The 22,467-nt window shown below is 58.3% G+C and overlaps 2 protein-coding genes across 2 annotated transcripts in view; both read left to right on the top strand.

Annotated features, from left to right (window-relative positions):
- Window positions 1-1,941, top strand: part of LOC114812843 (collagen alpha-1(I) chain-like) — a 31,020-nt gene extending 29,079 nt beyond the window's left edge. Inside the window, exons 2-3 of the mRNA XM_029067218.1 lie at window positions 340-1,892; window positions 1,937-1,941. Coding sequence (XP_028923051.1) covers window positions 386-1,892; window positions 1,937-1,941 — 1,512 coding nt within the window. The 5' untranslated portion in view covers window positions 340-385. The remainder of the gene's footprint in view (window positions 1-339; window positions 1,893-1,936) is intronic.
- The window catches only part of ARHGEF9 (Cdc42 guanine nucleotide exchange factor 9), a 129,554-nt gene continuing 108,956 nt past the window's right edge, over window positions 1,870-22,467 (top strand). The window contains exons 1-3 of the mRNA XM_029067536.2: window positions 1,870-2,026; window positions 6,468-6,612; window positions 9,446-9,555. Of these exons, the coding sequence (XP_028923369.1) occupies window positions 1,979-2,026; window positions 6,468-6,612; window positions 9,446-9,555 (303 nt within the window). The 5' untranslated portion in view covers window positions 1,870-1,978. The remainder of the gene's footprint in view (window positions 2,027-6,467; window positions 6,613-9,445; window positions 9,556-22,467) is intronic.

Here is a 22,467-nt window from a genome sequence, read left to right as displayed (position 1 = left end):
TGATTGAACCGGAGCCGAGCCGCCGGTCCGTAGCCACTGGCCCGCTCCCAGTCGGCTCGACGGGGTCTGGCCGGCGAGCCTGTCCCCTCTGCTCCGTCCCCTCCCGGGCTCTGCCCTGGCCCGGCAAAGTGTACCCAGGCCTTCAGGGCAGGCTGGACGGAGGCCCGCTTTCCCCCGATTAGGCCGTGAGCCCGTCATCGGGCAGGGATGGTCTCTATCTGTTGCCGAATTGTCCATTCCAAGCGCTTAGTCCGGTGCTCCGCACATAGTAAGCGCTCAATAAATACTGTTGAATGAATGAGCACTAACTCTCTGTCTTTCCCTCACTCTCTCTCACAGAAAACAGCAGTCGGAGAACCATGGAACGGTGACCCTCCCTGAGACCATGGAGACCCTTGACGACGGCACCCTGATCGCCGGGGAGGGACTGCCCAACGGGTACCTGAACCGACTCTTCCGACCCCATACCGAGTCGGAAGGGGACGCGGGGAGCCCGGATCCCACCGAGCCCGGCGATGTGGGCCGGAAGGAGGAGGAGGAGGCGGGGGGCCGCTTCAAGAAGAAAGCGAAGGGCCGCCGGATCTGGAGCCTGGTCAGCCGCAGGCGAGGCTCGGCCAGCCAGGCCAGGAGGCCCCAGTCCATGATCTTCCTGGGAGAGGGCGGCCGGGCGGCGGCGGAGGTGAAATCCAAAGTGACCTTCATGGATCGGGTCAAATCGATCAAGCGCTTGCGTGTGTCGGCCGGCCCGTCCAGGGGCTCCGCGGGGGGAGGCGGGCGAGGCCGGGGGCTGGGAGACCCCCCGGGGGAGCCGGAGGACGGCTCCGGGCCGCTGAGGGCCGTGTACAGGATCAGAAGACTGGCCGACGGGCAGAAGCCCTTCCGCCACTCGTTCGCCGGCTACACGGAGGAACTGGATTCCTGCTGCGAGGACGTGGAGCTGAGCGTCGGGGGACCCGCGGCCTGGGACGCCGGGGTGATCGGAGCGGCCGCGCTTCGGGAGGACGGGGACGAGGGCCCGGGGCCGACGGGCCCGGAGAGGCCCCGCGCCGGCAGAGCGGGGGTCGCGGACGGCCGGAAGCGGTGCCAGACGCTCCCGCAGGACAACCGGCGGGGCAGGAGCGCCGACGTCTGGAGTTACCTGAAGGGCATCTCGCTGGCCGGCCGAGATGGCGCCAGGGCCGCGGAGGACCCGGGACCGGAGACCCCCCTCCGGGCCGGCGGAGAGCCCCCGGGGAGACCGCCTCCATCCCCAGACGCGGACCTGGCCGGGGAGGAGGCCTTGGGCCGGCCCAAGAAGTCGGGCCCCAAGGCGGCACCTTTCGGGGGCGTGGTCAGGTTCCTCAGCAGCGTGGCGGAGGCGGCTCGCAAGTTACGGGGACCCTCGAGGACAGACGCCCGCGACCGGCCCCGGAGCCCCGGCCCCGGAGGGCAGCGGCAGCCGGAGGGCCCGGACCACCCCCTGGTCATTGAGAACCTCAGCGCGCGGGCCTCCTTCTCTTCCGGGCCAGGCTTTGCCGTTCCCGACGCGGGGGTCTGGGACACCCCTGAGAGCACCCCCAGAGCAGCCCACCCCTCCGAGTCGGGCAGTGAGACCGGAGGCTCCGGGGAGTCCCCCCCGCCCCCTCACCGGCCTGGGCCCCACGCTGCCTCCGTCCCCGACCTCACGGATGCCCCTCCGGAGGACCCTGATCCCCCGACCTCGGGCGGCTCCCCCCCGCCCAGCCCGATGCTCTCCCGGGACTCGGATGGGGATCCGGTGGTCTTGACCCCCCTGCCAGGGGGCGGGCGTCGCGGCGAGCCCCCCGAGCCAGGCGGGGGAGAGGGGCCGGCGGGGCGGGAGTCGGGCGGGCCGGGCCTGGACCGGGAGGGCTCCTGTGACCACGGAGATGACGGTAGCTTGAGCGAAGAGCAGGACTCCTTTGATCTGCTGGATGAGAATGACCCGCTCAAATACGGACAAGTCTGCCACCAGCTCCAGATGAGCTTGTGCACCATCGTTTCCCTCCATGAAATCGGTGACCCCAAGGTACGCTTCCGTGGGGACGTCCGCGGGGCGCCACCGGGAGGGCGGGCTTCCCGACGGAGGCGGCTCGGCCCCGGGCCCCGGGAGGCGACATCCGGACCGGTCGGGCTCATTCCCTGGGGTGTTTGAAAAACGTCTAAGGGGCCAGACCGCTCTCGGACCACCGCCGGGCAGAAAGAGGCCGCGGGGCCGGCGGGGCCGGTAGTTGTTAGGTTGTTGTAACTTTGAACCGGGCACCGTGTTGAGCGCCGGGGCGGATCCGAGGTAATTAGGTGGGGAGGATCCAACCTTGGACATAGCCCCCGTCCCGCCTCGGGCCCACGGGCGGACGGGGTGGGGGTACAGGTATTTTATCCCCATTTTACAGATGAGGACACTGAGACACAGTGAGGTTAAGTGACTTGCCCCGGGTCACAGAACGGGCAAATGGCGGGGCTGGGGGGTTAGAACCCGGGCATCCGGCTTCCCAGCCCCCTGCTCTGTCCACTACGTTGGGCTGCTTAAAGCTGCTGCCCCTCAGGGCTCGTGGAGCATCACTGACTTGCGTGCCCCGGACTAGGGGGCGGATAGCAGCGGGGCTCAGGGGAAAGAACCCGGGCTTGGGAGTCAGAGGTCATGGGTTCGAATCCCGGCTCTGCCAGTTGTCAGCTGGGTGACTGTAGGCAAGTCACTTGACTTCTCTGTGCCCCAGTTCCCTCATCTGGAAAATGGGGATGAAGACTGGGAGCCTCGCGGGGGGCAACCTGATGACCCTGTATCTACCCCTGCGCTTGGAACAGTGCTCTGCACGTAGTAAGCGCTTAACCAATACCATCATTATTATTATGAAGACCTCACCCGACACTCAGGATTCGAACAGCTCCGTGGACCTCCGGCTCTGAGAACTTTCTCCTCTGGGATCCCCCTGTGGTTTCCCATGGGCCCGAAGAGGTGCACTCTTCTGGTGCTCTGGGCCGTGAGTCTCCTCGGGGTGGCTCAGTGGCCAGAGCCCGGGCTTAGGAGTCAGAGGTCACGGGTTCTAATCCCGGCTCCGCCACCTGTCAGCTGTGTGACTTGGGACAAGTCACTTAACTTCTCTGGGCCTCAGCTCATCTGTAAAATGGGGATTGAGACTGCGAGCCCCACGTGGCACCACCCGATTACCCTGTTTCTACCCCAGCGTTAGAACAGTGCTCGGCACATAGTAAGCGCTTAACAAATACCAGTGTTATTAAGGGCCTTGTGTAGTTCCAGGGAAACAGGGCCTGGCACTTGGGGGTGCCCTCTTCCTGAAGCTGAAGCTGAGTCCCCGGAGAGCCTCAGACGCAGCCTAATGTCATTCTGCCTCGGCCCCTGGGCCCACCCAACCCAGGACCGTCTCCTATGGGGGCGCGGAGATTCATTCATTCATTCATTCAATAGTATTGAGATGCCGGGAGGAGCCGTGCTGGTTGCCTCTTGGACACCCAACCTCATAGTTAAGACCACTGACACCCCCAACTCCCCCTTCCCATCCTTGCCTCAACCTCCGGAGACCCAGCACGGACCATCCAACCCCCCGATTCTCCTTCCGGTGACCCAGCACGGACCATCCAGCGCTCCTCAGTCTCTTCTCTCCATTCCCGACTCTCCCTCCGGTGACCCGGCAGGGTCCATCTCACCCTCCCCCCCTACCCCGGCTCCCCCATCTTCACCCCAGAGTCTCCCTCCAGTGACCCAGCACGGACCATCCAACACTCCTCTCTCCCCTCTCCATCCCTGAGTCTCCCTCCAGTGACCCAGCAGGGTCCATCCATCTCCCCGATTCTCTCTGCGGTGACCCAGCACGGACCATCCAACACTCCTCTCTCCCCTCTCCATCCCTGACTCTCCCTCCAGTGACCCAGCAGGGTCCATCCGACTCCCCACCTTCGACTCCCCCATCTTCACCCCCGAGTCTCCCTCCGGTGACCCAGCTCGGACCATCCCACACTCTTCACCCTCCCCATCCCTGACTCTCCCTCCGTTGACCCGGCGGGGTCCATCCAACGCCCCCCCCCACTCCCCCATCTTCACCCCCGAGTCTCCCTCCGGTGACCCCGCACGGCTCTAAACCAACACTTCGGAACCTCCAAATATTCGTTCCGGTCCTCGGAGCCTTTCCCAGAGAAATGACCTCCAGTTAGAGAGAGAAAGCGGGGAGGGGAGATAGAGCGTGGTGAAGGATCTGAAGCCCCTCCTTGCTCTCCCCTCCTCTCAAACCCAGAGCTGTGGCCACTGAAGTCGAGGGGGGGGCCGCTTCCCGAAGCCGCGATGCCGTAGCACCCTCTCCTGGCTCCCCCGCAGTTGAACATCCTGATTCCCGGTCCAGTCTGGAGCCAGAAGCCAAAAGGAGACTGTCTGGGAAGTGTGCCTGGCGGACGTTGAGCGGGAATCTGGCCGTGGGCTCTGAGGAGTCCGACGTGGGTAGGGAGGGCGATGTACTGGTGGGCTGCCTGCATCCCCTCCTCCAAGATATGGGGGATTCGGGCCTGCTGGTTGCCCTGGGCTGCCATTTTGTTTTCCTGACCTCTCTGGAGCCCCCCTCCCCCCCCCCCAACATCGATAAGACACAGCGCTTACTATGTGTTAAGCACTGGAGCGGATTCCAGCTAATCAGATGGGACTCAATCCCCGTCCCACACAGGGGTGACAGACTAAGGGGTGAGAAGTAGTGTGGCTCAGTGGAAAGAGCGTGGGCTTGGGAGTCAGAGGTCGTGGGTTCAAATCCCTGCTCAGCCACTTGTCAGCTGTGTGACTTTGGGCAAGTCACTTCTCTGGGCCTCAGTTACCCCATCTGTCAAATGGGGATGAAGACCGTGAGCCCACGTGGGACAGCCTGATCACCTTGTATCCTCTCCAGCGCTTAGAACAGTGCTTTGCACATAGTAAGCGCTTAAGAAATGCCACCGTTATTATTATTACTCAAGGAGAGAGAGAAAACACATGTTGACCTTCCATTTTACAGAAGAGAAGCAGTATAATGATGTCGGTATTTGTTAAGCGCTTACTATGTGCAGAGCACTGTTCTAAGCGCTGGGGGAGATACAGGGTCATCAGGTCGTCTCACGTGAGGCTCACAGTTAATCCCCATTTTACAGATGAGGTAACTGAGGCATAGAGAAGTGAAGTGACTCGCCCACAGTCACACAGCTGACAAGTGGCAGAGCCGGGATTCGAACCCATGACCTCTGACTCCGAAGCCCAGGCTCTTTCCACTGAGCCACGTATGGCCTAGAGGAGTCATTCGTTCATTTAGTCGTATTTACTGAGCGCTTACTGTGTGCAGAGCATTGTACTAGGCGCTTGGGAGGGGACAATACAACAATAAATGATCAAATTCTCTGCCCACGATGAGCTTACGGTCTACAGTGAGGGAGACGGAAGTAAAGCATGGTCCTGGGAGTCCAAGGATCTGGGTTCTAATCCTGGCTGAACCACTTGTCTGCTGTGAGACCTTGGGCAAGCCGCTTCACTTCTCTGGGCCTCAGTTACCTCATCGGTAAAAAGGGGATTAAGACCGTGAGCCCCATGTGGGACATGGGCTGTGTCCAACCTGATTAGCTCGTGTCTACCCCAGCGCTTAGAACAGTGCATGGCACGTAGGAAGGTCTTAACAAATACCATTTAAAATAAAAAAAACCCAAAACAAAAACTGAGGCCCGGGGAAGTGAAGTGACTTGCCCCCCAGGTCAGACAGCAGACATTTAGTGGATGATAATTATGGTATTTGTTAATCCCACAGCGGCGGAGCTGGGATTAGAACCCGCGTCCTCTGACTCACAAGCCACTTTCTTTCCACGTGACTCTTTCCACGCTAATTCTGGGATTGGAATACAAGCCCTCTGGATCCCAAAGGACCTGCCTCCCCCATCAGGCTGTCAGCCCCTCGGGCTGCCTCTCTCCGCCTGGCCTCCCTCCCTGGCCTCCCACCCTCCCCAAAAGTTCTGGGCACAGTGAGCACTTGAGCCCATTTTGTTCCCCGACAGAAGGCCTGGATTCTAATCCCGGCTCTGCCCCTTGCCTGCCGTATAACCTTGGGCGAGTCACTCAACCTCTCCGTGCTCTCCCTGTCCCCCCCCCCCCCCCTTAGACCGAGGGACGTGGGACCGAGGCTGCATCCGCTCTCCTCCTAGCTCATCTACTCCACAGCTTAGCACGGTGCTTCGCACAGAGTAAACCTTCAACCAGCAGCGGTATTAATAATACCGTGACTAGGGCCGGTTGCTCGTCCCGATCTCGTCACCCGGGAGTCCAGGCTCATGGCGCCGGACGCCCCCGAGGGAAGGGGCGCCGGCTGGCCGGCAGCAGAGAGGGAGGGACCGGCCTCCATCTAGTCGGTCTCGGGCCGGAGTGCGAGACTTGGACGGGATGGCCCCGCCAGGGTCTCCCTCCCTCCTGCCCGCCTCGTTCACCGGCCGCTGACCTTGGCCGCTTCCCTCCGCAGCCCTTCTCGCACCCCGCCCACCCATCGCCGCCGACGCCACCCTTCAAGATCCTGCTGGAGAGGTGCCGCTCGCTGCCGCTGTCTCAGAGTGCGCCCCTGGGGCTGGACCGCGTGGGCTGGAGAAGGCGTCTACTGCTCGGCGCAGGTCTGAGGGGTCCCGCTTCGTGCTGAAGGGTTGGGGGGGTGGGGGACGGGGCAGAGAGCACCGCGCCGGCCTGGGACCCGCCAACTGAGCAGTGCCGGGGAGCACCGGGCCGGGATCCCCCCACCCTCTTCCACACTTCACCCGTTTCACCGTGTCTGGGCGTTCCCAGGGCTGCTCCCTCGACCTCGTTTAGCCGGGGGGAGCTAACAGGTGGGGTCCTCGGATCCCGGGGCGGTGGGACGTCCAGGGGTCTTTGGGCTCAACTCCCAAGTCATAAGGAGGTCTACTCTCCACCACGGTTTCCCACGTCAACCTCCTCTGTCCACCCAGTCGGGAGAGGGCACGGCAGGAGGGATCTGTGCAGGGGTAGGTAGGGGAGGGGAGGCGACGGGGGGGGGGGACCTGTTCCAGAGAAAAGGGTGTCATGGCGTTCACGGGGGGGACTGCCCGGGGCCGGGTGGGACTGGGTCCTGCCAGCGGTCAGGGTGACTGAGACCCCGCGGTCCATCTGCTTCCTCCCTGCCCGGTACGGTGACGGTCTAAGGCGGTCTAGCGGGGCGGGGGGCATTCTCGCCCTTCACCGCCCTCTGACTCTGCCCGGTGCCCCCTCTCGCACCAAACGGATGGAACTGAGTTGCAGGAGAGCCGGGAAATTTCGCCGGCCCGGTCCGGCCTCGGGGCCCGCCTGCGGACCCGCCGTTTGCTGGTGCCATCCGCTTTCCCCTTGAGGTCCTCAGAACTGCACCGGGAGGGGGGCGGGGGTCGAGCGGGGAGCCACCTGGGCAAAGGGCCCGGCCTCCTCGATTCCGGGGTTCCTAGTGCGATTGTCCCGTCCGAAGTCAGCCTGGCTCCCGTCTGCCCCTACGCTGGCTAGAGTAGGCTTCTGGGTTGGGGGGGGGGGGGGGGCCGCGGGACACAAACCTCACAGGTCGTCTCTCTCCCTCCCCCTAGTAGTAAGTGCTAAAAGTATTTCTCGCACACCTGCTGGGTGCCTGGCTAACTGTACTGAGCACTGAGAACATCCGGAGCGGAGCCCGGGGCACTCTCCCCTCAAGCACTCCCACTCCAGCGGCCTCCGCATCTTCGCCTCTTCCCAAGCCTCCAGCTAGGTTAGGGTTTCCTTCCTGCCCGGCGGGGACAAGGCCCAGTTCTGGGGTGCGTGGAGGCCCGACTCTGGTTCCCCGCCCGCTCCGCTCACAGAGACCAGGGCAGGCCTTTGCAGGGGGAGCGGGACCTGAACATCAGGAGGTCTGGTCGACCCTGACCTCCCCGTCAGTCCTGTTGCTTCCCTGCTTGCTCTTTGACCCCGTGAGCGGAACGGAGACTGCCCCATAACCCGCTACCGTCAGCCTGGCCGAGGGGGTGTGAGGGGTTCTCTGGGACTCTCCTGTCAGAAAAGTGGCCCCTGTGCCTCAGTTTCTTTATCCAGAAATGCGTATTTAATATCTGGCCCCCCTTCTACTAAAACCGTGGGCTTCACGGGGGGGGGGGGCGGGGGGGCAGACACCGTGTCTGACATGAACTTGTGTCTTCCCAAGCATTTAGGAGAGTGCTGGGCACAAAATAAGGGCTCAATAAATACCACTCTTACTATTATTATCACTGTTATTCTCATGGAATCAGGGCCCATTGATCCAGAGTGTGGAAAGAGCCCCGGGCTGGAAGCCAGAGGACCTGGGTTCTAATCCCAGCACCACCACTTGTCTGCTGTGTGGCTTTAGGCAAGGCACTGAACTCCTTTGTTCCTCAATTTCCTCATCTGTAAAATGGGGATTCGATAGTTGTTCTCCCTCCCTTATGGACCCAAGAGGCCAAGGGACTGTGTGCGGCCTGTTTGTCTTGTATCTGCTCCAGTGCTTAGTACAGGGCCTAGTACGTAGAACAGATATCACCGTTATTTTTATTAATATCATTATTTAGCGTGGCTCAGTGGAAAGAGCCCAGGCTTGGGAGTCAGAGGTCATGGGTTCGAATCCCAGCCCTGCAACTTGTCAGCTGTGTGACTGGGGGCAAGTCACTTCACTTCTCTGTGCCTCAGTTACCTCATCTTTAAAATGGGGATTAACTCTGAGCCTCACATGGGGCAACTTGCTTACCCTCTATCTACCTACCCCAGCGCTTAGAACAGTGCTATGCACATAGTAAGCGCTTAACAAATACCAACATTATTATTATTTATTATTAGTGTGGGTTATCCAGCCCCTTCTGCCTCACCTTCCCTCCTCCTCCCCTCCTCGCTTTGGTTCTAGGGTCTGCTCAGGGACACTCTGAAACTCCATCCCTTATCCCGGCTAAAGATTTGGAGAAGGCTGCTGAAGGGAGCTAGTGGAATGAGATTTCAGATGCTCTGCAGCACCCCCCCCCCCCACTACCTTTCGCATGGGGTGGGGGAAGCAATGTGGACTAGTGGAAAGAGAGGACCTGGTTTCTAATCCCAGCTCCGTCACTTCTCTGCTCCGAGACCTTGGGCCAATCACTTCACTTCCCTGTCCCTCAGTTTCCTCATCCGTAAAATGGAGATTAAATCCTGCTCCCTCTAGTTAGACTGTGACCGATCTGAGTATCTTCCCCGGTACCTAATACCGTGTTTGGCCTCTTGTAATCATTTAGCAAATAACATTCTAATAAGAAGAAGAACTGAGAGAACGTGGTGTTCCCCTCCCTCCCCGTAGAAGTGCCAGCGTAGCCCCTGGTGACAAGGGAGCTGGATTTCAGTTTGCAGGAAGGGCAGCTTGGGGCCAGTGGGTTGCAGGGCTTGGAGAGGAACTGGGGAGGGACGGGGACTTGAGCGGGAGAGGGAACGCGACTCAGTGCCTGCCTCGTGCTCCCGCAGCCGAGTCCGACCTGGGCTCCAAGACGCTGGAAGTCAGGAGGACCAGCAGGAACGGGGGCCGGCGCTGGAGGGCCTTGAAGCCCGGGGCTGAGCAGCTGATCGTCGACAAGGTAAGGCCGCCTTACTGTTTTCCGCCCATCCGGGATGGAGGTACGTGGCCCCTTCTGGAGTTCTTATCAGTGGCGCGGTGTCGAAAGTGTTTGCGGAGGTGGGAAAGTGAGGAGAGCGACCCGTGACTCGGGTGCGGCGTCCCCCCTCCTCCGTAAGTCAGGCCGCACCGACGGGCGGCCCGCAGCAGCCGGCGGGAAAGCCGAGCGTGTCCACGCCGCTGAGGCTCTCTTGCTAACTTGTTGGGGGCCTTGGGCACTTCGACCAGAAGCAGGGTAACTGGGCCAGGAAAACCAGGAGTGATCCTGGTTGAAACGCGGCGGGTCTTGGAGCCGGGGTGGGGTGTCGTACCCCCGGAGGAGGGTGTTGGCTTGCATATGCATTTTCGCACGTGCGTGTAAGGTGTGAGAGTCCCGTGTGCCCTGGTTGGGAGGGGACGAAGGTGTCTGTAGATGCATGTGGGCCGTTGGGATGGAGAGGAAGGGGTGGAACCAGTAAATCCTCGGAGCCCCCGATTCCACAGCCGTAATTATCAAAAAGGTCCTCTAGAAGTGCTCGGGTGTAGCAGTTAGTAATTAGTAATTATAATAATAATTGCGATATTTGGTAAGCACTTACTGCGTGCCGGGAACGGTACTAAGAGGTAGGATGGATCCCAGCAGATCACGTTGGACAGAATCCCTGTCCCATATGGGACTCTCGGTCTCGATCCCCATTTGACGATTGGGTAGCTGAGGCCAGAGAAGTGAAGTGACCTACCCAAGATCACACACAGCAGGCCCGTGGCAGAACGGGAATTAGAACCCGTGACCTCCTTACTCCCAGGCCCCTGCGCTATCCACTCCGCCGTGCCGCTTCTCACTCAGTGATGATACTATTATTTATAAATAGTATTATTAGTATTAGGCTATTACTACCGCCAGAACAGGGGAAGCAATAGGAAGAACAGGTGTGCGCTAAGAAGTAGAGCGACTATTCTTGGATGAAGACACTGCACCATGCTGCTTCTCACTCAGTGAGGATACTATTATTTATAAATAATATTTATTAGTATTAGGCTATTACTACCGCCAGAACAGGGGAAGCAATAGGACGAACAAGTGTGTGCAGCGTGGCTCAGTGGAAAGAACCTGGGCTTTGGAGTCAGAGATCATGGGTTCGAATCCCGGCTCTGCCACTTGTCAGCCGTGTGACTTTGGGCAAGTCACTTCGCTTCTCTGTGCCTCAGTTACCTCATCTGTAAAATGGGGATGAAGACCGTGAGCCCCACGTGGGACAACCTGATTCCCTTGTGTCTACCCCAGCGCTTAGAACAGTGCTCTGCACATAGTAAGCGCTTAACAAATACCAACATTATTATTATTAAGTAGAGCGACTATTCTTGGATGAAGACAGCCGAGGAACTGAGAAGAGAAGTTGAATGGTCAGGGAACGGTGGAAGCGTGGAGGCAGGGAACGCGTCCGGAAGTGCTAGAAGGGGCTGTTGGGTTGGAGGGAATGGGGCGACGGGGCGGCTGGAACTGGAGAACGGGCAGGGATGCGGCCGGAGTGACGTTGACCGCACCGTCTGCTCCTGGAGCTCCCCGGAGGCCAGAAGCGAGTCTCCCTTTGTGGAGGGGCTGAGCCTCTGGGGTCTGGGGGGCGGTGGTTTGGAATTTTTAGCTAGGATTCAGTGCGAGGAACAGTGTTCCAGTGGGGGCGGGAAGGGGGAGGAGCACGGAACCCTGCTTCCCTGCTTAAGGGATAGAAGTGCCCGCCGTCCCGGGCAGCCAACCGCTTCCGCTGTGCGTGAGCCTCGGGGCTTGGCTCCGGGGGGGGGGGGGGGGGGACGGGGTCCTCTCCGGTACTGATAACCGTGATCATTTGTTGAGGGGTTACTAGGGGTTGAGCACCACGTGAGCTGAGGTAGAGATAAGGTCAGGCCCAGCCCCTGTCCCACCCGGGGCTCACCCTCCAAGGGGGAGGGCAGAAACCCATCTTTCATCCTCATTTTCCAGATGAGGAAACTGAGGCCTAGTGAAGTGACTTGTTCCAGGTTCCACAGGAGGCGCAGGGAAGCAGCGTGGCTCAGTGGGAAGAGCCCGGGCTTGGGAGTCAGAGGGCGTGGGTTCTGATCCCGGCTCCGCCGCTTGTCAGCCGTGTGACTCTGGGCAAGTCGCTTCGCTTCTCTGGGCCTCGGTTACCTCGTCTGTAAAATGGGGATGAAGACGGCGAGCCCCACGGGGGACAACCGGATTAGCTTGTAACTACCCCGGCGCATAGGACAGTCCCTGGCACAAAATAAGTGCTTAACAGGTACTACTGTTGTTATTATGTGATGGAGGTGGAATTCAAACCCAGGTGTTCTCCCCGGCCTGGGCTCTTTCCTCTAGGCCACGCCGCTTCTCTCGGACTACTCTACCAGGGAGCTGCACGGGTTCGGTCCGCGGGACCTCCGGTGCGCGATGAGGAGATTGGCTTTTGTCAGACGCGGGCCGGTTGTCGTCAGGGCCGGGAGCGGGCCTGGGCCAAGCCGAACGGGGCCAGGCCTGCCGCGGCTTCCTTGGGACCGGGGAGGGCTTCTGAGCTCGGGCTTGGAGAAGCAGCATGGCGCAGTGGAAAGAGCACGGGCTTTGGAGTCAGGGCTCGTGAGTTTGAATCCCAGCTCTGCCACTTGTCAGCTGTGTGACTGTGGGCAAGTCACTTAACTTCTCTGGGCCTCAGTTCCCTCATCTGTAAAATGGGGATTAAGACTCTGAGCCCCACGTGGGACAACCCGATTCCCCTGTGTCTACCCCAGCGCTTAGAACAGTGCTCTGCACATAGTAAGCGCTTAACAAATACCAACATTATTATTATTATTACTGTTGTCCCGTGCCTCCCGGCAGGTGGGTGGGGACGTCTGCTGTGCCGTGCGTCACCGTGTCTGACACCGGCTCCCTCAGGCGTGTCACTTCTGCTTGTCCCTTTCCATGGATAATTTTGGGGGACAGGTGCCAGCTGCCATCTCCTCTGGCTGGTCAGGGGACTATTCCCCGAGGAAACGAGGACTCCGGGAGAGGGGGTGACTGATTGGTCTCGGAGGCCGGCGAAGTAGCCCACTTCCCTTCTGCCCTGCCCCCCGGCAGGCGTCAGCACTTGGTGCTGGGGGAGAGGCAGGGGCCGGGGGGGGGGGGGGAGACAGAGGCCCGTCTCTCGTGCATCTGATGGGGAAGGTGGGCTAGTCTCAGACCCCCGGACTGGCCCACTGGAGCAGGGCAGGCTACCGAACATATCACACCCTTGAGTGGGGACAGCCTGTAGGGTCTCCTACGGTGACTTTGGGTTCTCTGGGAGGCTGAGGAGAAATCTGGGGAGGTCAGAGTGGCTGGGTCTTCTCTCCACCCTGGGAGCCAGTGTGACCGCATCCCCAACATACTCTGCTAAAATAAAATAAATGGGGGTATTTGTTAAGCGCTAACTATGTGCAAAGCACTGTTCTAAGTGCTGGGGGATTCAGGTTGTCCCACGTGGGGCTCACGGTTTCAATCCCCATTTTCCAGATGAGGGAACTGAGGCACCGAGAAGTGAAGTGACTCGCCCACAGCCACACAGCTGCCAAGTGGCAGAGCTGGGATTCGAACCCCTGACCTCTGACTCCCGAGCCCGGGCTCTTTCCACTGAGCCACTCCCGAACCCTGGTGACCTGGTTTAGGGTTTGGGGAGGACAGCTGATGGGTATGTTTTGGTTTTTTTTTTTTCCAATGGTATTTGATAAGCGTGTGATATACACCAAGCAGCGTATGCTGAGTGCCATACGTTGGGGCAGATACAAGAGAATCCGGTTTGATATAGCCCCCGTCCTACATGAGGCTCACAGCCGAAGTAGGGAGAGGAGGATTTAATCCCCATTTTGCAATTGAGATCATTGAGGAGGGAAGCGACTCAACGGCAGTCACACAGCAGAGAAGGGGCAGAGCCGGGATTAGAACCCAGGTCCTTGGACTCCCAGGCCCGGGCTCTTTCCGCTAGACCATGCTGCATCTCCCCGCTGGGGAATTACTAAATCGCAGAGTGGGTGGGTGTCCGTTCTTTCCTGGGCTCCGGTGTTTTCCTTAAAGCACTGCGGAGCGCTAAATCCGGAGAGAAGCAGTATGGCCTAGTGGAAAGAGCATGGGCCTGGAGGTCAGAAGACCTGGGTTCTTATCTCGCTTGCTCCGCTTGCCTGCCGTGTGACCGAGGGAAAGTCGCTTCATTTCACAGCGCCTCAGCTCATCTGTAAAATGGGGACTGGGTTACCCGTTTTCCCTCCATCTTAGACTGCGAGCGCCGTGGTGGATACGGAAAGTGTCCGATCTCGCTGTTTTAATTCCTGCTCCAGTGCTTGGCATATAGTAAGCTGCCCCTCTAGTCTGTAAGCTCCTTTTGGGCAGGGAATGTCTACCAACTCTATTTTATTGTACTCTCCCAAATGCTTAAGTGCGCTGCACGCAGCCAATATCAATAAATACTATTGATAGATTAACAAACATCACAATCGTTATTATCCCCAAGAACAGAGGGGAATTCTCTGGCCTGTGTGTAATAGTAAAATAGCCTCATTTCATTCTCATAACATCCTCGTGAGAGTGAAAGAGGCGATTCTTATTCACCTTTAACTGATGAGGAAACCGAGACACAGACAAGTGAGGTGACTTGCCCAAGGTCACCCCCAGGCCTGTGGCAGGATCGGGGTTCGGCCCCAGGGGTCCTGACTCCCGGCCCCAGGGCTCTTTCCGCCGCTGCCGCCTAGATCGAACGACTCTTTATTTTTTATAGTTTTTCTCAAGTGCTCACCGTGCGTCAAACATCGTTTTAAGTGCCGGGGTAGTTACATAGTAGTCAGGCCGGATTCAGTTCCTGTCCCATATCAGATCCCCATTTTGCAACCGAGGCACAGAAAAGTTAAGTGACATTCCTAAGGTCACAGCAGCAAGAGGCAGAGCCAGGATTAGAACCCAGGTTCCTCGGGTTCCCAGGTCTGTGCTCTCTCCACTAGGCCATGCTGCTTCCCTACTGAATTCTGTCGTTCTTCAGCTTTCTCCTATTTCCTCCACGGGCAACCATCAGGGGCAGTGAAGAAAAGCCAGCCCAGCCCTATGCGGATTTTGAAAAAGGGGGAATTCCGCGGTTGCTGCACTTTGTGGGGGCAGCGGGCCACCGCTGGCCTCCCGTGGACCGGTTGGAAGGGCCCCGGCCCGGGGATTCCGGGCTAAGGGCTTGTGGTTTGGAAGCCTGGGAGCTCCGAGCCACTGGCAGCTGGGGGATGGCTGAGTTTCCTCTGCATCCCCTTCGACGTCGGAGCGGAGCGGTGCAGTCGATAGTCTTTATAATTGGAAGAATCTTGGCTTCTCATTGATTTCGGTCCGCGGGGCGGGGGCAAGCAATGCCAGTGCCAGCGGTTTGGCTCCGAAGCCTCGTAATCCCCGAGTTGCTGGCGGGACGGAGCCGCAGGCGGTGAGATTAGGTGCGAAGGTCACTGGGATTGAACTGCCCCAGAGGTCATTGGGACTGTTTCCGGGGGTGCGTAGAGCAGGTTTGCAGGGGGGCGGCCTTAACGGAGGGAGGGGAGGGGATCAGCGGCCCCATCTCTGTCCCCTAAAGCATCACTGCCCTTCACAGAGCTGTTTCCTCCGGAGGCCCCACCAGTTTGAGGTCAGCCTGCTTGGGGAAGCCCAGCCCGCTGAGGCTGCTCTCAAGGCAGGCCGGCAGAGCCGAGAAGTCATTTGGGGGGGTAATAATCATAGTAATAATAATAACTGTGCTATTTGTTAAGTGCTTCCAATGTGCCAGACACCGTACAAACTGTAGAGACACCCCAGACGCTGGGGTGGTTAGAAGCAAATGGGGTTGGACGCGAGCCCTGTCCCACACCGGGCTCACAGTCTCAATCCCCATTTTCCAGATGAGGTCACTGAGGCCCAGAGGCGTGAAGTGACGCTGCCCAAGGTCACACAGGGGCAGAGCGGGGCTTAGAACCCATGACCTTCTGACTCCGAGGGCCGTGCTCTATCCGTTACACCACGCCGCTTCTCCAACTTTGCTCAAGGTTGGGGGCTCCCACTGAAATGTGTACCCCACCATCTTCCTCCAGGGTTCGGGGGGCGGTTCTGTGTTCCCCAACTCAGGGACGGGTTGAGGTCCGCTAAGTGAAGGGTCTCTTTGTTCCTAGAGAGAGGATGGGTTGAGGACGAGGCTGATCGTGGGGGTTTTTTGTGGATAATCAGGTGGGCGGTCAGTCGAATCTGTTGAGCACTTACTCTGTGCAGCACACTGTACTAAGCACTTGGGAGAGTACAATGTAACACTGAAGCAACATATTCCTTGCCCACAATCTTACAATCTAGAGGATACTAACTCCTAGGGGATATGGATCTTCCCCTTGGGGAAGTGGGAACAGTGTGGAGTTCAAGGGGCCCAAGATGCCGGGCCATTAACGCTTAGTACGGTCAAGCGCTTAGTACAGTGCTCTGCACGTAGTGAATTAACACCACAGATCCCAGTGTTCCTCGGGGCCTCAACCTCTCCCCACCCAGCGTCCACGAGGGCCCCTCCAACCCTCCTGAGACCACTGGGGGAGACAGAGCCGTGGGCTGGGTGGGGAGAGGAGCCGAAGCGGGCCGGGAGGTCAAGTCAAGGCACTGATGGCTCTGCCAGGGTCCCTCGGTGGTGACATCTGGAGACCGTCCCAGGGTCATCTGGAGGCTGTTGGGTGCCAGGGGATCTGAACTGTGCCACCCTGAGGGCACAGTTTCCGTCCCCCACCCAAAAATCTGGAACAGCTACAAGACACTCTCCTGCCCCTTCCCCTTCTCCCTTCCCTTGAGTCAGGTTTCTGTTCCAGCAGGGGCTCTGTGATCATGAGCGGGTTTTCCTGAGAGGGGTCTTCTCTTTGGGCACAGTCCGGTTGGATGTTGGGGACCACCCCACTGCAGCACCCTGCAGCTCTGTACCTGACTTGGTCTTCTGTCCATTGTGTTCTCTCTCTCTCTCTTTCATATCTCTCTTTCCATGTCTATCTCCCCATCTCTCTCCATCTCTCCAGTTTCTCCATCTCTCCCCCATCTCTCTCTCTCCCCCCATCTCTCTCCCCCATCTCTATCTGTCTCTCTCCCTTTGTCTCTCTCTCCCCATCTCTCTCTCTCCCTAACTCTCTCCTTTATCTTTCTCTCTCCATCTCTCTCACCCCATGTCTCTCTCCCATGTCTTTTCAAACTCTGTCTGTTTCATCTCTCTCCCTCTCCCCCTCTCTCTCCCAGTGTCTCTTTCTCTCCCACTCTCCCTGTGTCTCTTTCTCCCAGTCTCTCCTGCTCTCCCTCTCCCACTCTTTCCCCCTCCTGCTCTCCCCTCCTCTCTCCCATTCTCCCCCTCTCTCTCCCGCTCTCCCCATCTCTCCCACTCTCTTGCCTCCTGCTCTCCCCCCTTCTTGCTGTCTCCCCTCCCACTCCCCCGTCTTTCCGACTGCCTCCCTCTTTCTCTCGCTCTCCCTCCTCACCTCCCTCTTTCCCTGTCCTGAATCCTCCCTCCTCTCCTCCCCATCTGTCTTGCTCCATCGTTCTTTTGCTCTTCTGCCTGCCCAGCTCTTGGTGTCTCTCTTGTGTTTGTGTATCTTTCTCTCACATCCCTGTCCTCTGTCATTCTCTCTCTCTCTCTCTTCCCCTCTGCATTTCTCCCTCCTTTCTCTCTTTCCAATCTGCAGAGAGTAGACAGTGTGAAGCCCCATGTCCCCCTTCCTCCCCCCGCGACCTTTCCCCCGCACCGGTTTATTCTAGCCTTGCCAGAGCGGGCTCTGCAGTCTTCTCAAACTGCTGACCCTGGACAGATTTCCACCGGCCCGGGGCCCCCCGGGGAAGCGAGGAGATTAGCACAGATCCATTGGCCTGCCAGTTAAAGGAGCTAGAGGAGACACCGGGGGTTCTTACTGCAAGGCTGAGATAAATGGTGCGGTGAGACAGGCCAAGTGGCCGCTGCCCCCTGCCCTCAGGACCCCTGCCCGCATTTGGGTTTTTTTTTTATTCCATCAGAATCTTCCGACAGCCAGCTTCACGCTCTCGCCGTCTCCGCAGCGGCACCAGGGAGAGGGGACCACCGGCTCCCGCCTAGCTTTTCCTCTGGGGGAGGCAGAGGCTTTGGGGAAAGGCTCTGCGTTTCTGCAGAGGGGTGGGATTTTGCAGGGAGGGAAAGAGGTGCTGGCTATAGAGAGAGTGAGCCTACAGAGTTTCCAAAGAGTTTCTTCTCCCAAAACCCAAGTGACCTCCTACGTCCTGCTCAGTGGTGCAACCTGGGGTCAGCGGGGACGAACAAGGAATCCGTTCAGATCTGCAGAAGGTGAGACGGGCCGCTCCTTGCTCTGAGCGGGGGCGCTCCCTTCCGCCCTCTTTCCAAACGCTTCCCCCCCTCCAGCTAGATCCACGGCAGGACTGCCACTGCCAGCCCTGCAGAGCTCCCGGGTCAGGGGTCAGGGGTCAAGGATCAGGGTCCCCCCCACTCTGTTCCCCAGAAACCGCAAGGTGCGTCGTGGGGCTGTCGGGTGGGAAAACCAGGGCCGCAAGGAGGTCCCATGGGGAGACCAGAACATTCCCTGCTAGGTGAGGGTTTCCTGGGAGTGATCACGGGGCTGAGGACTCACTCCAGACTCTGTTTGTGAAAATCCTTCTCGGCACTGGCAGCCCCCCTGCGTAGGGGGTGTCCACAGGGGTGGGTTGGGGGTGTGTGTGTGTGTGCGCCAATTCCCACGGGGCGTGGCCCACGAGCACCTTTTTCAGTGCTGCGGCAGCAACCGAGGCAGGCCCCGAGCAAAGAGGCTGGAGCAGAGGTCCCTGGGATGTTGGCAGCAGCGAAGTCGAGTGACTTGCCTAAGTCACTCAGTGGACAGGATCAGAACCCACTTCCTTCTGACTCTCAGGCCTGTGTTTTTCCTGTAGGCCACGCTGCTTCTCAGTTGAAGAAGCGTTTGGACCAAATAGATGCAGAAAGTTCCTCAAAGTCTGTAAATCGTTGTGGACAGGGAGTGTGGTCTGTTAACTCTGTACTCTCCCAAGTGCCTAGTAGAGTGCTCCGCACACAGTAAGCACTCAGTGAATGCCATCGATTGGTAAGTCCGACAGATGGAACTTCCAGAGGGAGGAGAGACAAAAAGCTTCCTTCCCTCACGCGATACCATCTTGCCGGCAGATGATGACACCTTAAAAAGCCAAGATCTCGGGCCTATTCAACCCCTTTGTAAAGGGCCGGGAGTCGAGTTGTTATTCTGACAGAGAGAGAGAGAGAATGAGAGGGAGATGAGAATAATAGAGTGGCAATATCCACAGAGAGGCCCGAAGCCAGCTGCAAGAAATTACTGCCCAGGAAAACCTATTCGGAGAGGAGGAACTCCAGCAAGGCCAGACTCCGGCAAGCAATTCTCTAGTTAATGAAAAACCATCCCTTCTGCTCTCCGGTCGCTTGCTACCTGCTAATTATCTAGCTGAAAAATAGGTCAAGTGTATGTCAGGGAGAATTGCCGGACCTTAAGAGTAGCCTTTGGCTCCCGGCACATGGGGAGGGGGGAAAGGCGGTCGGGGGGGAGCTTGGGGGCTGAATTAGCCGACTGGGTGCTCCGATAAGTAGTGTGAAGCCTGGTAAAAATTACTGGAGGGGGTGGAGGGGGTTAGCTGGGGCTGGGGCCTGGCTACTAGGAAATCTGGTTACAGAATCTGGCTCTGCCACTGACAGGATGTTTGACCTCGGATGAGTCCTTGCCCTCTAACCTCTGTCTCATCCACTAGACCGAGTTCCGCGATGGCACGGATCAGGCCTACTGACTCTCTTCTTCTCTTTCAAGAGCTTAGTACGGCGCTCTGCACACCGTAAGGGCTCGATAAATACCTTTGATCGGGCCTCAGTCTTCCCTTCGGTAAAGTGGGGAGGAATTCTCCTCGCCAGTCTCTCCTTCCCCAGGCTGGAGGAGGACACACAAAGGAGAGGGCCTCTCGGGGTCAGTCCTGCAGATCCAGAGCCCAAGGGTCAACCGTCGCCAAATAGCATCCGGAGGAGGCTGTCGTGGTTCAAAAGAGAGGGCGACACCCCGTTAGCATTCACAGCCTCCCTCATAGGCGGGGAAGATGTGGAAGGCACTGTTACATGCCTGATAGGGGCTCTGGGTTCTAATCCCAGGTCCCCCACTTGTCGGCTGACCCAAGCACTTCACTCCTCTGGGCCGCAGCCTGTAAACAGGATTGATACCTGTTCTCCCTTCTGCTCGGACGGTCGGCCCACGTGGACCAGGGACTGTTTATCTCACCCAGCCCTTACTGTAGTGCTTGGCCCAGAGTAGGTATTTAACAAGTACCATGACAATAAAATACATGATCTTACGTAATAAATATTATTAGTAATGATAATAAGAGAAGAGTAGGGGGCCAGGCAGCACCAGACCACCCCGAGATGACTGTACCAGAGAGTGGGTGGATTCCTGTAGACCGAGCCATTCTCTCCTAGCCCTGAGATGAACCTGTAAACTCCATCCAGGGCATGGGGTCGGGCAGGGCGAGAGGGCCGCCTCAAACCCTAGGCTTTGGGAAGCAGCGTGGCTCAGTGGAAAGAGCCCGGGCTTGGGAGTCAGAGGTCATGGGTTCGAAGCCCGGCTCTGCCACTTGTCAGTTGTGTGACTGTGGGCAAGTCGCTTTACTTCTCTGTGCCTCAGTTACCTCACCTGTAAAATGGGGATGAAGGCTGTGAGCCTCACGTGGGACAACCTGATTCCCCTGTATCTACCCCAGCGCTTAGAACAGTGCTCTGCACATAGTAAACGCCTAACAAATACCAACATTATTATCTGTTCTAAAACAGATTTAGCCTGCTGCACAGAATCATTCAATCGGTGGCATTTATTGAGCATTTACTGTGTGGAGTATGCTGTATTAAGCATTTTGGGAGAGGACAGTACGACGGAGTTGGTAGATGCGTTCCCTGCCCACAAGGAACGTATCGTCTCCAGCGGGAGACGGGGCATGAAAATAAATTACAGAGTATTTTTTTAATTTGGGGGCGGTATTTGTTGAGTGCTTACTATGCGCCAGGCACTGTTCTAAGCACCGGAGCAGATAAGGGTAATCAGATTGGACACAGTCCATGTCCCACATGGGTGTCTCGGTCTTAATCCCCATTTTACATGTGAGGTAACAGAGGCCCAGAGAAGTGAAGTGACTTGCCCAAGGTCAAACATCTGACAAGTGACAGACCCAGAATTAGAACCCAGACTCTCTGACTCCCAGACCTGTGCTCTGTCCACTAGGCCATGCTGCTTCTCTGCACATAAGGGTTGTGGGGGTGAATATCAAATGCTTAAAAGGATACAGATCCAAGTGCATAGATGATACAGAAGGGAGAGGGAGTAGAAGAAACGACACGTCTGCTGTGTGACTTTGGGTAGGTCACTTCTCTGTGCCTCAGTTACCTCATCTGTAAAATGAGGATTAAGACCGTGAGCCCCATGTGGACCGTGTCCACCCTGATCCGGGAAGCAGCGTGTCTCAGTGGAAAAGAGCCTGGGCTTCGGAGTCAGGGGTCATGAGTCCGACTCCTGGCTCTGCCACTTGTCAGCTGTGTGACTGTGGGCAAGTCACTTCACTTCTCTGGGCCTCAGTTACCTCATCTGTAAAACGGGGATTAACCGCGAGCCTCCTGTGGGACAACCTGTATCTACCCCTGCGCTTAGAACAGTGCTCTGCACATAGTAAGCGCTGAACAAATACCAACATTATTATTATTATCTTGTTTCTACCCCCAGTGCTTCATATAGTACCTGGTTCTTAGCAAGCATTTAACAAATACCATCTGGGGGAAAAACCAGGAGGACTGAATCGGGGAAGGCCTCTTGGAGGAGATGCGATTTTAGTAGGCCTTTGAAGGTGGAGGGGACTGGTGGTCTGTTGGGTATGAAGGGGGAGGGAGTTCCCGGCCAGAGGGAGGACATGGGCAAGGGTTCGGCGATGAGGCGAGATCGAGATAGAGTGAGTAGGTTGGCACTGGGCTGTAGTAGGAAATCGGGGAGGTGAGGTAGGAGGGGGCGAGTCAACTGAGGGCCTTAAGGCCGATGGTAAGAAGTTGCTGTTTGTTGCGGAGGTGGATGGGCAACCACCGGAGGTCTTTGGGGAGTGGGACGGGGAAGGGAGGAGAAGGGCAAGGCATCTCCACCTAGATCGGGTCTGGTTCCACCATCTTGGATTCACCCGCGTCACGTGGGCACGCTCCAGGGCTGGGGACAGAATGCCAGCACGTGCTCAAGGGACATTCAAGGTGGGCGGTCCCCCAGCAGGGAGCCAGAGTCTTTGAGCGGCTTCCCCATTTCCAGTCCCGTCTAGATCCTACCGTTCCAACGTGGAGCAGGTTCGGCAGGCGGGAAGCTGGACTGAAAGCGCGCCCCGGGGCCGGCCGTCGATCCGGACCCTCCGGCCTCCCTTGGCCCCTGCCCCCGCTCCCCCGCGGAGAGCTGAGAAGGCACTTTTTCGGCAGAGTCGGGCGGCGCGGTGACGGCAGGCGCGTCCCCGGCCCCGCACCGCCGCTCACGAGGACCTGCCGTTCCAGAGATGATGGGGATTAGCATAATTAGTGCCTGACGCACCAAAGGGAGAAAAAGGGAGGGAGAGAAGGAGTGCGAAGGATCCAGCACTTCAGAAAAGTGTCATCTCTTCTCCGATGAGGGGCTGGCACTTGGGGAGGAGGGCCAATGGAAACACCACCGGGAAAGTCACTTGGTTCAGCGGGACGTAGGCGGGTGGCTGGGGGAGGGAGTGCAGACTCTTCTGGCTTGACATTCAGCAGAGGTCAGCGGGCCGGGGACCCCCGGGGGCCTCGCCTCTCTGAACGCGAGGCTCGGGGAAGATAACCCGGCGAGCCGACTGGGGTTATCGGCCGGGACGGGGGGGGTCATCGGC

This window comes from Ornithorhynchus anatinus, chromosome 6 (genome assembly GCF_004115215.2).
Source record: "Ornithorhynchus anatinus isolate Pmale09 chromosome 6, mOrnAna1.pri.v4, whole genome shotgun sequence".
NCBI classification, from domain to species: Eukaryota; Metazoa; Chordata; class Mammalia; order Monotremata; family Ornithorhynchidae; genus Ornithorhynchus; species Ornithorhynchus anatinus.
The sequence above is the reverse complement of the archived record's forward strand: the minus strand, read 5'-3'. Positions and strand labels throughout refer to the sequence as shown.